This window comes from Polistes dominula, unplaced genomic scaffold (assembly GCF_049000335.1).
Source record: "Polistes dominula isolate Pdom_NZ unplaced genomic scaffold, Pdom_raw_medaka contig_73, whole genome shotgun sequence".
Taxonomy (NCBI): domain Eukaryota; kingdom Metazoa; phylum Arthropoda; class Insecta; order Hymenoptera; family Vespidae; genus Polistes; species Polistes dominula.
Window position 1 is genome coordinate 6,247,519 of NW_028300951.1, and position 14,812 is coordinate 6,262,330.

General features: G+C 30.2%; 1 protein-coding gene across 3 annotated transcripts in view; it reads right to left on the reverse strand.

Annotated features, from left to right (window-relative positions):
* Nucleotides 1–565: 565 nt before the first annotated feature.
* Nucleotides 566–14,812, reverse strand: part of LOC107068727 (transcription factor hamlet) — an 83,369-nt gene continuing 69,122 nt past the window's right edge. For 2 of the 3 annotated variants that reach the window (XM_089172192.1, XM_089172194.1), the window contains exons 5-8: nucleotides 14,262–14,388; nucleotides 6,372–6,471; nucleotides 3,622–3,778; nucleotides 566–3,540 (exon numbers count right to left, since the gene is read on the reverse strand). In XM_089172192.1, coding sequence (XP_089028318.1) covers nucleotides 1,465–3,540; nucleotides 3,622–3,778; nucleotides 6,372–6,471; nucleotides 14,262–14,388 — 2,460 coding nt within the window. In that variant the 3' untranslated portion in view covers nucleotides 566–1,464. The remainder of the gene's footprint in view (nucleotides 3,541–3,621; nucleotides 3,779–6,371; nucleotides 6,472–14,261; nucleotides 14,389–14,812) is intronic. The other variant, XM_089172193.1, reaches the window with a different exon arrangement.

Here is a 14,812-nt window from a genome sequence, read left to right on the forward strand (position 1 = left end):
TGATGACAATTAAAACGTAATTGTTTGTTTGCGTTACATAATCTAACACGTTTGAATGAAAATCGTTGATCGTTCGTTTAATTAAATATTACATAACACTGATTGACAATAACGACAATTTACAACGAACTAATCCTATTCTGACCTTTTACCTACTTTCATTTTAATAATTTCGCTGAACAATTTCTTCGTTAAAAATTAATTTCACTTGTTAATTATTAATTTATTTTTGTCATTCAGAAATTTTTAAGAGATCAAATTTTGCGACGACATATTTTTTCGGAATCATGCTTATCGAGGAAATGCGATGTTATTAAATAATTTCCTAAACATTATATCGACGATTAGCAGAATGTTTCTGAAATTCGCTTATTTTTGAGATAATAATTATAATTACTATTACAATGTTAATAATAATAAAAATAAATCTATAAAATCTATAAATTAATAATAATCATTATAATTTTAAAATAATATTATCAATATTAATAATAATAATAATAATAATAATAATAATAATAATAATAATAGTAATAATAATAATGATAATAATAATAATATAATAAAAATAATAATAATAATAATAATAATAATAATAATAATAATAATAATAATAATTATAATAATAATTATAATAATAATAATAATAATAATAATAATAATAATAATAATAATAATAATAATAATAATAATAATAATAATAATAATAGGCGAGGAGCGTTAGATTCGAATATTGACAGTGGGGAAAAAATTGATGTCCAATCATGCTACTTGTAGGAACTAGACTATAGAAGACTGCTTTACATTAGGTGGTGTTGGTATTATAAGTGTATGCGTATGTAAGTTTATAATGTGTCCATTTTAACAAACAATTTTTATTCGATTTCTCGACGTTCCTCGTTTAATTGCGGTATAATAATTGAAACGATAAAAAGCTATAATCCTTTGAAAAAAAAAACCAAAAAAAAAGATAAACAACAAAAAATTTTAAACAGCACACACATAAGTATTCAATCTCTCTCACTTCGATATTAAATGATTTTTATCTCTCCTGTCTTTTCTGTGTTCTTATATACTATTGTTTTTTTTATAAAACTCATCAACTTTGATGAAATTAAAAACAAATTAGTCCACACACGCGTGTTTTCTTTCCTTCGATGGAATCAAAATATATAAACAAAAGAATAAAAAAAAAATGAAATTTTAATAGAACAAGGAACGAGAAAACATTTTCAATATTGTTTTCATATTAATTAGTTCGATCGTTCATCTAATTATAACAAATAAACGTATGAATGAATCCTTATACATGTCGAATTCTTCTTTTTCTTCCTTCTTTTTTTCTCTTCAAGATGACACAAGTATCGAAGTTTCGTGCGATGATCCATGATAATTGGATTGAAAATGATAAGCCCAGTAACCAGCTAGAAATGTTAAATATCAGTCAAAGGTATCATCTTTCGGTTATGTGGAGATTTCAATGACTGGTTCTGCCGTATTATTGTTTAATAATTCCTGTTTGTCCCTCAATTTAAGATCGTATTGAGATGGGGATGGCGAATCCTTGGTTTCCAATGGAGAAAGATTATCAGTTTCTTCCAATGGCGAAGCACCCTCTTCGCTATCCTCGTCATCGTCGTATTCAATTTCCATTTTGGATTCGTTTATTTCGTGAGTTCGTCCGGACAAATATGGATGCGGTTGTAAATGGTAGGGGGGCTCACCATTGTATGTAACTTTACCCATAAACGTTCTAATCTCGTCGAAATAAGTATCTTCACGTTCATTTTCGTTACTGCTACCAGGTGAATCGGCAACTGCAACTACACCGCTACCATCGTCAGCTTCGTGTTTCTTCAAGTGTCTATCCAAATTAGTTTGTTGACCGAAACATCTTTCGCATAGTACACATTTAAAAGGTCGTTGCTTATCGTGTATATTTCTAACGTGTCGTTGAAGATTACTCGATATGCTGAACGATCTTTCGCAATATTTGCATTTGTAGGGTTGTTCGCCAGTATGCGTACGTAAATGCCTGGTTAAATTTGCCGATCGTGGGAATACTTTGCCGCAAAATTTACAAGAATATCTATCCTTGATTTTACCGTGGGCGTGATGATGATGATGGTGATGATGATGATGGGGTGGCATCACGGCATCTTGAAATGGTTTCACACCAGGGAACGCACCCATCGGTGGCCTGGCTAGCAGGTCGAATCCCCCACCTGGCCTGGCGCCGCTGAGCCCGTTCATGTATGTCCCTAAAAAAGGAAGTCCACGAGGTGGTGGCACGAACGGTGGAAGAGGTGGTAACAATCTCGACTCTGCCGTAGCACCTCCTGCCGTTGGAGGTCCACCTGGGAACGAAGGGAAAGTGTTTCCAGGTGAACGGTATTGTATCATGGCTTCCAGAATCATCGGATGGTACGGTCTTGGATAGGCCATGTGTGGAGGGGTGTTCGTTGGTGGTTGATCCGTAGAAAGACTTGTTCTCAGTCGCGGACTACTCGGCACGTCTTTTGGTTCTATAACAGCCATTTGTGGTGGTACTGGTACAACATTATCTTCCTCAGTTCTGGGTGGATCTATAGGTGGTGGTGGTAATGGTGGAGGTTCCTCAATAGGAACCGGTGTCGAGGATTGACTTACACTCATTTTATCGTCGATAAAAATGTCCTGTTTTTTCGTTTGCACCCTCAGATCCAATGGCTGATCGGTAGATTCTTCCGTCGAGGACGCATTGGTCGAGGTTTCGATTTCCATTTTCTTCTCGTTACTTTTTCCAATGTTGTCACGACGTTTGCTTTGATCCTCTTCGGATTCCGAGGTGGGTTGTTGTTGTTGTTGTGGTTGTTGTTGTTGTTGAACGAGTGGTCTAGCCGGTGACGGCCTGAACAATGACGTTGCTTCCTCGCCAGCCGACGGTGAAATTTTACTGTGTTGTGAATGAATTCGTGGTGGTGTGAAACGTTCCTTTCTTGGACTCTCACTTCTAGTAAGTTTATCTGCTTCCTCGAGTTTGGGTGGAAATATTAATGGTGAATTGAGAAAATTAGGAGCATTTGAAAATATACCAGGATAAGGTGCCATCAGACTAGGCGGATAGAATGGTAAACCACCTGGTAAACTGACCGGTGGTCTTGGATAAACGAGGAATGGACTAGGTGCCGATGACGGTAGTTGTGGCATCGTTCCTGGTGGACCGGTCGGTGTTGATGAATCGCAGAAACGTTTATGCTTCGACAATGACGTTACTGTGCTGAATGATTGGCCACATTTGACGCACTTTATTTGCATACGACAATCCGCGTGCATACGCTTGTGTCGGCAGAGATTTGAGAACTGCGTGTACGCCTTGAAACAAACCTCGCACTGGAATGGTTTAACGCTGCTGTGAATATGTGTGTGTTGTTTCAATCCCGAACTGGTGGCAAATGTTTTGCCGCACTCGGTGCACGCGTGACTCCTAGCACCGACGTGATTCGAACGGATGTGACGTTGAAGATTAGACGGGTCCGTAAATACCTGCCGGGTGTTCGACTATTAGCGATACTTGGAAGATTACATTCATTTTAAATATAATCAGTTTATTAATACTCCTTTTAAGAGTCTCATAATTACCCTAGGACAATTTTCGCATGGATAATTCCTACGATCACCATGAACGATCGCACGATGACGTACTAAAAGTCCACGCCAAGCGTAACCACGAGGACAATCACTGCACTGATGTTGTTTAGCTGGATATCTATGACAAGTCACCAGATGTTCGTCTAATCTGAAATACAAAATATTACGAATACTATAGTGATTAATTTGTTAACAATCAATTTTTCCACCAAACATGATTCTTTCTGTTTTATTTTTGTTTTAATATATAAATAAGATTTATAACAATATTCATTAAAACTTCACTTCCAAAAAAACACACTATTTAATGGAAACGGAAATAATTTCGAACTAATCAATTATTTACTATCAAATCAGAGTACCACGATGTAATAAAGAAATTGGTCCTGTTTTCTCTATCACATAAGACAAATATATAATATTATTACGATCAAATAAATTCCACACATCGAATTTATCGACAATAGTATTCAAATAAGTATTGAAAAAATATCTAACAAAATTGATAACGATAAGAAAGGAGTAACTGAAAATACAACACTCTAGCCAAGTTTAGCTCGAGGATGATGACTAACAAGTGGCACCACCAACGCGCCAGTGAACCACCTCTCTCAAGTAATAACGTTCGTCCTTTTCAAGAGTGGTCATCGTACGTACAACACACGCAAAAATACACGTACACCTAAAGATATCCATGCAAATTCCACATACATACATACATACATACATACATACACACATAGATAAGTGTTAGAATGTATAGTAAATTTAGTTGAAGGAGGAAGAAGGGCGTCTTCGAGGGTGTCACAAAGTGGGCACGGGTTATGGTCACAGGATGGCATGGTGTGTGAGCCAGCATTGATTTTACACCCCCGAAGTTCGCGCGCGTGTGAAAGCTATTCACTGTGAGATAGTGCTTTCACGGTGACGGTGCACCGTGCCAGATGAGTCTCGAACACGCGAACGGCCTCCTATGATAGATGCGAAAGACGTTCGATGCGACCGAATGCGGACCTAAGTCTTATTTTTCTTCCTTAACAACAGGTGAACTCTATAATCTAACTATAATACTTATATACTCAGTACGTCGTGATTTAATATTCTTTACTAATCAAATTTATATTTTACATACGAGTACAAAATTTATTTATTAATTAAATTTTAATTTATATATATATATATATATATATGTAAATTACATTAACTATTTACTTCATACATATATATAACTACTAAATAAAAAATTTATAGATTTTTACATATATATAAATTTATTAAATTATATAATTATATAATATATTATATAATAATATTAAAAAATATATAATCAAATTCAAATAAAAATAATGTACGAGTGTTTTTTTCTTTTTTCCTTTTATATATTCAACATTAACAATATAATTTATATTAAAAATATTTGATCTAATTTTTAAACTTATGTACGTACTTCATGGTAAAATATTTCTACTAATAGAATACACATATTTGAATTATTTTAATATTCGATAAAGTACAATTTTGATAATTTAAATAATACGTAAACAAGGAAGCATATGTGTGTTTGGAATAAATGAAATAATAGAATAAGTGTTTGACTTTTATCCTAGGCCAAGTGCCAAATAGAGTAAAGCTAAAAACTTACATCCCTACTACACACACACCCCCTTCCTCTAGTTATCATTTTCTTTCTCTCTCTTTCTCTCTCTTTTTAACTCTTGAGAAAAAAGCTGCGGGACATCGAAGGGGCAGCCCTTCGAAAAGGGTCTCGCGTGATCAGGAACCCTTTTTGAAGCATGTATATCGCGTAGCGCTTAGATTTAAAGTGGATAACGTGCTTCGAAGCCTAACCACCCCCATCCATCTTACACCCTCTATTTTTTTCTCTCCCTCTCTTCCTCTCTTTCTCTCTCTCTTTTTCTCTTTTTTGTTCTTTCTTTCTTTTCATATCTGTACAAGGCTTATATCAATTAATAATCGACGTTCGATGTAGACATTTACGTCGTGTGTGATGAGTGTTAACGATTGCAAACGAGACAAAAGAGAGAGAGAGAAAGAGAAAGAGAGTGAGAGAGAGAGAGGAAGAAAGCAAAAAAGATTCGTGTCAACTAACACCGTTACTAATCTGATTTGAAAAAAATATACGACGATGTGTTATGAATCTTTCATGAGTAGAACTTTGTTACGCAGTTATTATGATAACCATTCCATGGATATTATAACGAGCAAATTTATGTATGTATGCGTATAATAATAGAAGAGGTGATATAAAAATGTTCTTCGTAATAAATATAATGCATTAATCTAATAATATTTTCAAATATTATATTATATGTATATTTTATTTATATAAAATAAAAAAAAATAATAATTATTATTATTATTTAATTTATTTTGTAATTATTTTAATCTTCTTCTGTTTGAAATATTCCTCTATTATTATTCGTATATATTTTTATCATATAACAGAGAAAGAATATAAAATATGTGCTTTTTATAATAAATCTAGTTCATTGGTCTAATATTTTTGTACATTTTATTTTATTATATATTATTATTCATTTTTAAAATTAAATACATCTTAAATATGATCATACTTTTCTAAATATCTTTTGTCTTTCTCTGTTAAAAATTTGAGTCTTGAAATTTCTTTATCTATTATTATTATTATAAACATGCGTTACACATATTATATCAACTTTTTTTTATTTAATATAATTAGATTTAATTTCAATCATACTTACAAGTCAATTTCTTGAAAAGGTTTGTCACAGACTGTGCATCTAGTTTCAGATTCCTCTTCGTCTTCTCGATCTTCATCTACCGTGCCACTGTGTTGTGAAGCTGAACAAAAAGCAAATTACAAAAAAATGAGTTAGTTCAATCATCTCAATTAAATAATAACTTAAACTACGACGACCCATTAAATGATCTACTTTTTAAAAAAATGTTTACAAAAATAAAAAAAAAAAGATAAGAAAATAAAAACAAAAAGAAATTACGTGATCGAAATTATTACGAGAAGGGTATTAACGTTTGATATCGTGTTACTCTATGTAATTTACAGTGTAAAATGTATACACAAACTTACACGCGCAAACGTATAGGATAGAATGATTTCATGAATTATTAAATTAAATCGCCATTATCGTTACGATCTGCACGACGATGAGTGCAACCTGTGTTGTCTGCTAGTGGCGTAACGAGAAATTAAACAGTCTGTCAATACGGAAAAATAATTTTGCTTATGTCGATAATAATAACAACAACAACAGCAACAACTAAATATAAATAGTCTTGATGTTGATAAAATTAACAAAAATAACAAAATTTCAAGAATAAAAGATAATGTAAAAGAAGAAAAAAAATGTTTACATGGTTGTAATATTAAAGTGTTTTTATATTTTCTTTCAAGAATATTCCATATTACGAGTAAAAATGAATCCCATATAACGGACTTATAAAAAAAAATAAATAAATAAACAAAAATATCCAACTAATTTATCTATAACTTTTTTAATATACAAATATATTTTTCTTCTTCTTTTTTTCTTTCAAGAATATAACAACTATGTTTAGTATTAAATGTTAACAACAAATTGCAACTTATGACACTTGACAATCTACTTACTTTTGAAAGTAATTGAAAACTGATGCACTATATTCTTTTTTTTTACACTTGACGATCACTTTAAGAATTTAGAAAAGAAAAATTGTTTTTGTTAAAAAAAGAAAAAAAAAGTGAAAAATGTTTTGTAAAATGAATTTTCTCTTGGCGTGAAAATAAATTGTTAAATTTGTTAATATAGTTTTAGACGTGATTGCAATCCGACACACAGTCAACTACTAACGACGATAGATAAAATGATGGTCTGTTAGCTTGGCAGGTAGTAAAGTGTGACCTATACCTTTCGTTTTAATGCACGCTTCTCAGTTTAACTTCCTCCTATTGGTAAAACCTAACTACTAGCTTGACCAATAGCAATTCACTTTACCCCTAACTCATGACAAACAACAATCCGTGAAAAATACCTTACGCCAACGCCTTTTGTTTTCTCTCTCTGTCATCATTTAAATTATATTTCGAAGTTTGGTGTATCTCAAAAATAATATAAATATATTGGATTTATTCAATAACTTTTGATCTACTATTTATTTTATTAATATAAACAACTGATGAAAAATATTTGAAGAAATTCTAAAGTTCTTCTAATTAAAATATAATTTAATCTTATTCGAGATGATATTTTATTTGATTTTACAATGAATATAATTCTTTTTATTATGTATTTATACAGATAATAATAGAAACAAAACAAAAAAAAAATAATAAAAATATTTTACTCAAATAGAAAGTTTTGATTGAAAAAATAAAAATAATAATTTCAACTTAATCGAGATAAAAATAATGAAATTATAAAATAATTCTGCGTGTATATCGCGATTATCGTATAAAACAAAAAATATGATAAATCTAAAACTATTATTTAAAAAAATAAATAAAAAAGAGAAATATTTGAACTAAAAATATGTAACTGCTGTTAGTCAATAAGAAATTTTGTAGATAATCTTAGTTTACTACGTGATAATTAATTTAAAAAAATTAGCGTAGATGTTTTGATAATCTGTTTATCGAATATTAGGTTTGAAAGAAATATAGTAGACCTCCAACGGTTATTTAAATCTGCCGCTACACTTGTCCCAAGACCATATGGTCTAACGATGGCCCCCAACGGACCTTCATGGGAACTGCCCGCCAACCCCCATCGTACCACCATCGTATATACGATGTACACACTTCTCCCCGCCCCATCACCACTTTCTTCTCTTCTCTTCACTTCTCTTCTCTTTTCTTTTCTCTTTTCTCTTTTCTCTTTTCTTTCCCCCATAACATTGTTAATCGTTCTTTCTTTCTTCCATGAACTAATTCGAAACGGTATGTCGTGAATTTAGGACAACTAAGGATGCGGTTTGATCGATGAATCGAACTTTATTGTTAAATTAATCTCATCCTTATATCTAATCGTGAAAATATTTCACCATTATTTTTCTATAAAATAAATAATAAAAATAAATTAGAGACGATTGAAAAAATATTAAATTAAGAAAATAAAATGAAAAATAATTTTTTTTTCCCACGATTGATGTTTGTTCAGTCAAGAGAAAATAATACCATAGGTGGATCATCAAGATGTGCATTATGTTTTATATATGTTAATCATTGATGTAGAAGAAGAGAAGACCGGTACGAAAGTCACGTTGCGTAAAGTCAACAGGTGGGATTCACTGGCAACATATAACACACACATATATATATATATATGTATATACAAATTTACACCCCCTGCGGCCAAGTCGTCGGTTGCTACTTTCCATGGGAAAAAGTAACGGAAATCGATGCCTTATGTGACACATTGATGTTTTGAAATAATCCGACCGAATCGTATTTAAGATTCATTAACCGAATATTCGTTGGGATTACTGTTGTTAACAGTTATACGATTTCAAAAATTATTCCTAAATTATGATTTTCCAACGTTTACGATTCACTTATATTGCTCATTTGTTGAATTAATTAATTTTATAAAATAACATAATAAAATAATTCTTTAAGTTATGTTGCAAAAACGCGAAAAAAACATAATTAAGACTATAAAATATTAATTATAAATTAATATGAATTTTTGCTAATGAGTGTGACACAATCAAAACCATACCTTTTTTATATTCCAAAAAAATTAAAAGTTAATAACTAATAACTAAATATTTTTATATTTTATTAATATAATTAATATTAATTAATATAATTAATTATTATATTATTAATTAATATATTTAATTAATATAATTAAATTATTGATAATTTAAATTTGAACATTAATTCCAAAAGCAAATATATATTTGTTTTTATTTAAATAATATTATAATATTGCTTTTTTTAAAATAATATTATAATATTATTTGAATAAACATACATATTTAAATGTAAATGAATTAAAATTAAACTTTTCCATTGAGAAATGATTTAAATAAAAAAAAGAAAAAGACAAAAAGAATATTTTGACTTATCTCGGAAGTCCCATTTTCCCAGTTCTCATCCGATGAATTTTCGCAATGGTAACCCCCTGAATGTTAACATAAAGTAGACGTGTCATTAGTCTGGTGAATCGAACGGGGCATGTAACGTGTCACATACACCACCCCCTTTCTTCTCTCATCCCTAGGAATCCACCCTCTTTTTGCTGGATGAAAACGTCGCGTGCCCCTTTTGTGCACGAGATACCCCTTTTTTTCTCTTCCTAAAACCGTGCCCTTTTTTTTTCTCTCTCTCTCTCTCTCTTTCTCTCTTTCTCGCTTTCTTTCTCTCTCACACTTACCCCTAAAGTCCTGTTAATCGACAATACACGACCATAAATTATATCTGCGACCCTAATAGAGACATCGAAAAACATAGAGAGAGATAGAAATAAAAAATATCATAGAGAGAGAGAAAGAGAGAGAGAAAGAGAGAGAGAGAGAGAGAGAGAGATGAGAGTAAACCCAAGGATGCTGGAGAGAAATAAAGAAAGAAAAAAAAAAGAACAGGATAGGAAAAATCAAAACCATAACTCACTTTAACTACCCCATGCCAGATGCATCTACTACGTGTTCCTCCTCCCTCTAGGCACGCGTGCGTGGTTTACCCCATTGCCGTTGTAAAAAAAAAAAATAAAATAAAATATATAGGATGGTAAGGAAAAAAAAAAGAATAAAAAAAACGTGTTTAGATCAAATTTCTTGTTCGATTTTTGCCTGGATAATAACTTACGTGTTATTTTTTACGAACTAACGATTTCAAATATCTTGTGTGTTATTTCTATTTATTATTAGTTTCTTTTTTGGTTTTGTTTTTATTAATATTTGTATTAATTGGTTGAAATTAAATTTTAATTAGTTTTCCTTTTTTTTTAAATAAAATTATTGACAAAGAAAAACGTGACGGTTAGATATATTGCATTTATATATTAATTATTAATATAATAATTACAATTACAATTGTATAAGATGAATTATACATTGTATTTTCTCTTTTTAATAATTTTAGCTTACTGATAAGAATGTTAATATTCATTTAATAAATGTAAATATAAATAATATCATTTATAATACAGGATAACTATAATAAACATCCTAATCTGTTTTTTGCGTACTTATTATGAAAAAAAAGAAAAAAAATTTTTGAACATTTCATCGCGTGCAATCCCTTATTACAATGTTTTGTCGTATTTAATGTAACACGAATTTGTATCCGTGACATTCGATATGTATTAAATGTAATATGATTATTAACGAACACATACACACATACATTTACATGTATAAAACGTACATGTATAAATGTACAAATAAAGCTTATTAAAATGACCGACACGATGTTATATGAATAGAAGTGTTAAAACGAGATTCCCTTCTTTTCTTGCTCCCTTTTTACCGTAGAAAAAAAATGATCCCGTTAGAGGAAGAAAGAGAGAGATAGATAATACGCCCAGATGCATTTAACAAGGGTTCGGATTCAGCTTACATGTTCTTTTTTTTCCTATGAAACATCATTATTTTATCTAAACGTCAATTCATAGAACATTTTAATAAATAAAATAAAATATATTCGATTTTTTATCTAAGATTAATTGAATTTTTATTTATACAGAAAAAAAAATTTGTACGATTTTTCTAAATAAAATGTAAATTTTTGTTTATGCAAAAGTAATTTCATAAAATATTGTGATTTATTATCTGTTTTGCGTTAATAATATAATAAAAAAAAAAGAACAAAGTACTTTTCATTTTCTATACAATAATTAATTGTATTTTTATTTATAAAACAGAAAACTAAAGGACACAAATTTATTACCATACGTACACATAATTTTATTGTATGTTTTAATTGGTTTTATTTATTTATTTATTTCCTATAACAATTATTAGAAGCAGACGAACGAAGATTATTTACGATTTCTTTCCATAGAATTTAAAAAAAAAAAAAGAAAAATAAGGAATAAGAAAATGTAAGATTTTGATTAAAAGAAATTTGTATTCCTTCGAATCCCCTCTCTCTATCTCTCTCTCTCACACATACACACATTCACTCTCTTTTGCTCTTTCACTTTTCTCAGTTCCAACAAGCTGGCCACATCGTCTTAGTATGGCGGTAGAGCTCGTAAAAGAGCTCCTTAATGTGTTAATTAATTTTCCGAAATTAAGATCGTCGTCTGCGTGACTCGACTTAATTGCTCGGATAAGTTTTCGGTACAGTTACAGTATCGTAAAACAAACGCCTTCGTTTAGAACCCTTCGAAACATATATGTCAAGCATTATTTCCCTTTTTTTTTCAAATCAACACCCTACTCTCTTTTCTTATCCTTTAACGTTTTGCTTTGTTTCTTGCCCTACTCCCATCCCCTAAAAAAAAGAAACAAAAAAATATACAACTTTCTAGATATAATATACGGAGTTATCTAAATTAATTTAAAACAAAAAAAAATTAATTAATTAATTATCTTTCAGAAATATTTCTTACTAATTTATTGTTTTTTCTTCTGATAGTAATCACTGCACAAGCCTAATTATACGATTAAAAAGTATCGTAATTTATTTTTTTTGTTTTTAAATTATTTAAGAAGATTTGTCTAGTTTATTTATAAAATTTAAATAAATATTTAAAATGTGTTTGTCAATGTAAAATAAAACAAATGAAATAAAAGTAAGGAGATTTGAAAATTTTTAATTAATCGTAATCATCTCGTTTTTATTTTCTCGAATGGTTAAAAGGGAAAGGAAGACATTTACGAGGGGTAAGTAAAATTATTAGGAAAAATTGTCGGCAAATTAGTTGAAGTAACAAAAGCACGACTACGACTACGACAACGATGACGACGACGACGACTCTCGAACTTTGACAATAAGCCCGCTTTTAATTACCTCGACATCTGGGTGTCGAAGTATAACACTCCTACGTCCCTAATCTTTGCACTCCAAGTCGTCATATTGATTCTGACCATCACCGCGTTTCTTATGAGTTATTATCAGATAATTATTAAACAATAAGATCTTTCTAAAATATTTTCTGATATTTATAATATTATTTATTATTCGTAATACAATTATTAATCAATAATTTTATTCGTCAAAATATTAACTAATGTATATTACTTTGATAATAATTTTTGCATACACACAAACATATAAAATTATTTGACAATTCAATAAAGAAATTTATTTAAAAAAAATGAAATTAAAAATTGAAAATATTCAACTTAACACATTACTATATGATATTAAACAATTTATTATCTTACGAATAAGATAATTAAAATATTCTTAAATTAAATATTACTTTTCTTATATAAAAAAAAATTGAATTAAAATTTTCTAAATAAATCCTATATTACATGATTTCCTATTAGAAGTTCGTGTGAACTGTGTGTATCAAAAAAAAAAAGCAAAAAAGCAAAAAGGGTTAAAAGGAGCGCTTAAAGTTAAATCCCGTGTCCCGTGGCTTTTGTACTCTCGGTTTTGTACATGCATTTGAACTTACGATCGTAAGAACGGGGAAGAAGCGGATTATTCAAAAGCGACACGAGCCACAAACCTAACGAACAATGGTAAAAGAGAATAATATGATGGAAAAAGATAATCAACACTTATTAGCCAAAAAGAAAGAGAGAGAAAGAGAGAGTGAAAGATAGACAAGGGTTAATACTCAACGGTCGACCAGGTGAATCACGCCAGAAATCAAGGGTGCATGACGGTGACAACGTTTCCCAACGATCCACGATTTGGCCCTTACTACTATAAACTATAAACCTATTCACCACCACCCCCGTTGTTACTATTGCAGTTAACGTTTCTGACTCTTACTTTGACTCTGACTCCTGCCCTTCTCTTAAAAAAAAAAAAACACCTGCCCTTCCTTTTACCTTCAACATATTCGTAATAATCGTACGCGAGCACGAGCCGCTACGGTTATGCGATTCCTATCACCCATGGAAAGTTGACCAGTAACGTAACTAACTGTAAAAAGGACTTCCTTCTTAACGTCCTCCCTCCAAAACCCACTTTCATTATATCCTTTTCTTTGTTTTCCTTTTTTTTTCATCTTTCGATTAGTTCTACATTATTGTTTCGATATTGGATAATTTGTTTAAGCTTTAATTTAACTGATGTTTAATGGGTTAATTTAATTTTATGGAGGGAAGACATTATTGAATTGAACTACTTATAAGTGGATATTAATTGTTGGATTTTTGTACGTAATTTTTTGTTTTTTTCTTGATTTATAATTTTCCGTTTAATTTTCAATGTCATAATTTGTCATATTAAATAAAGTATAAGTGACTTTGATGAGTGAATATTTAAAAGAAAAGAAAAGAAAAATAAATTATTTGCGCGTTCTGTTAATATATTTTTAAATTGTTTAAAAGTTAATTTCCAAAATTAAATATGTTGAGATAAATATAAAAATTTGTTGCACAAATACTATCATAAAATATTTTCCGATACATGATTACCCTGAAACACTTGAAAAAAAAAAAAACAACTACGAGACAATAAAAATATATTAATAATAAATAAAAAGTATTAATATTATGCTAACCAGTTTCTCTGTCGCTTCTATCTTCTGGTATATTTTCACCTAGGATGTCCTGCAATTGGAGTGGTTCACGAAGTCCTAGAAATAGTTCTTCGCCAATAGCGATGTCCCGAATGGCCTCGTAAATAATCTAATAATCAAAATAAATAAACCTTTATAAAATATATCATATTATATAATATATCATATATATATATATATATATATATGATATATTATTATTGTTGTACATGATATTATTATTGTATCCGTACATTGGCATGAAAAAATGAGGTAAAAAGGAAAAAAAGAAAAATAAAAAATAAAAAAGTGTATTTCACGTTATAAAATGGTTGAATACAAGAATATAGGACCGACCCCTCATGATGTTATTCGGAGGAAAAAAACTGTTTTAAAAGATCTTTATGGTGTCGTCAGAAGCATCGAATCGTCGATTACGATTTGGTAAAAGCACTGATAAAAAGAGAAAGAATATAAAGAAAAAAAAAAGAGTGAGAGAAAGAACTGCGACGGTGGCGGCACGTCCCTCATTCCCACAGCGATTGCAAAAGGGC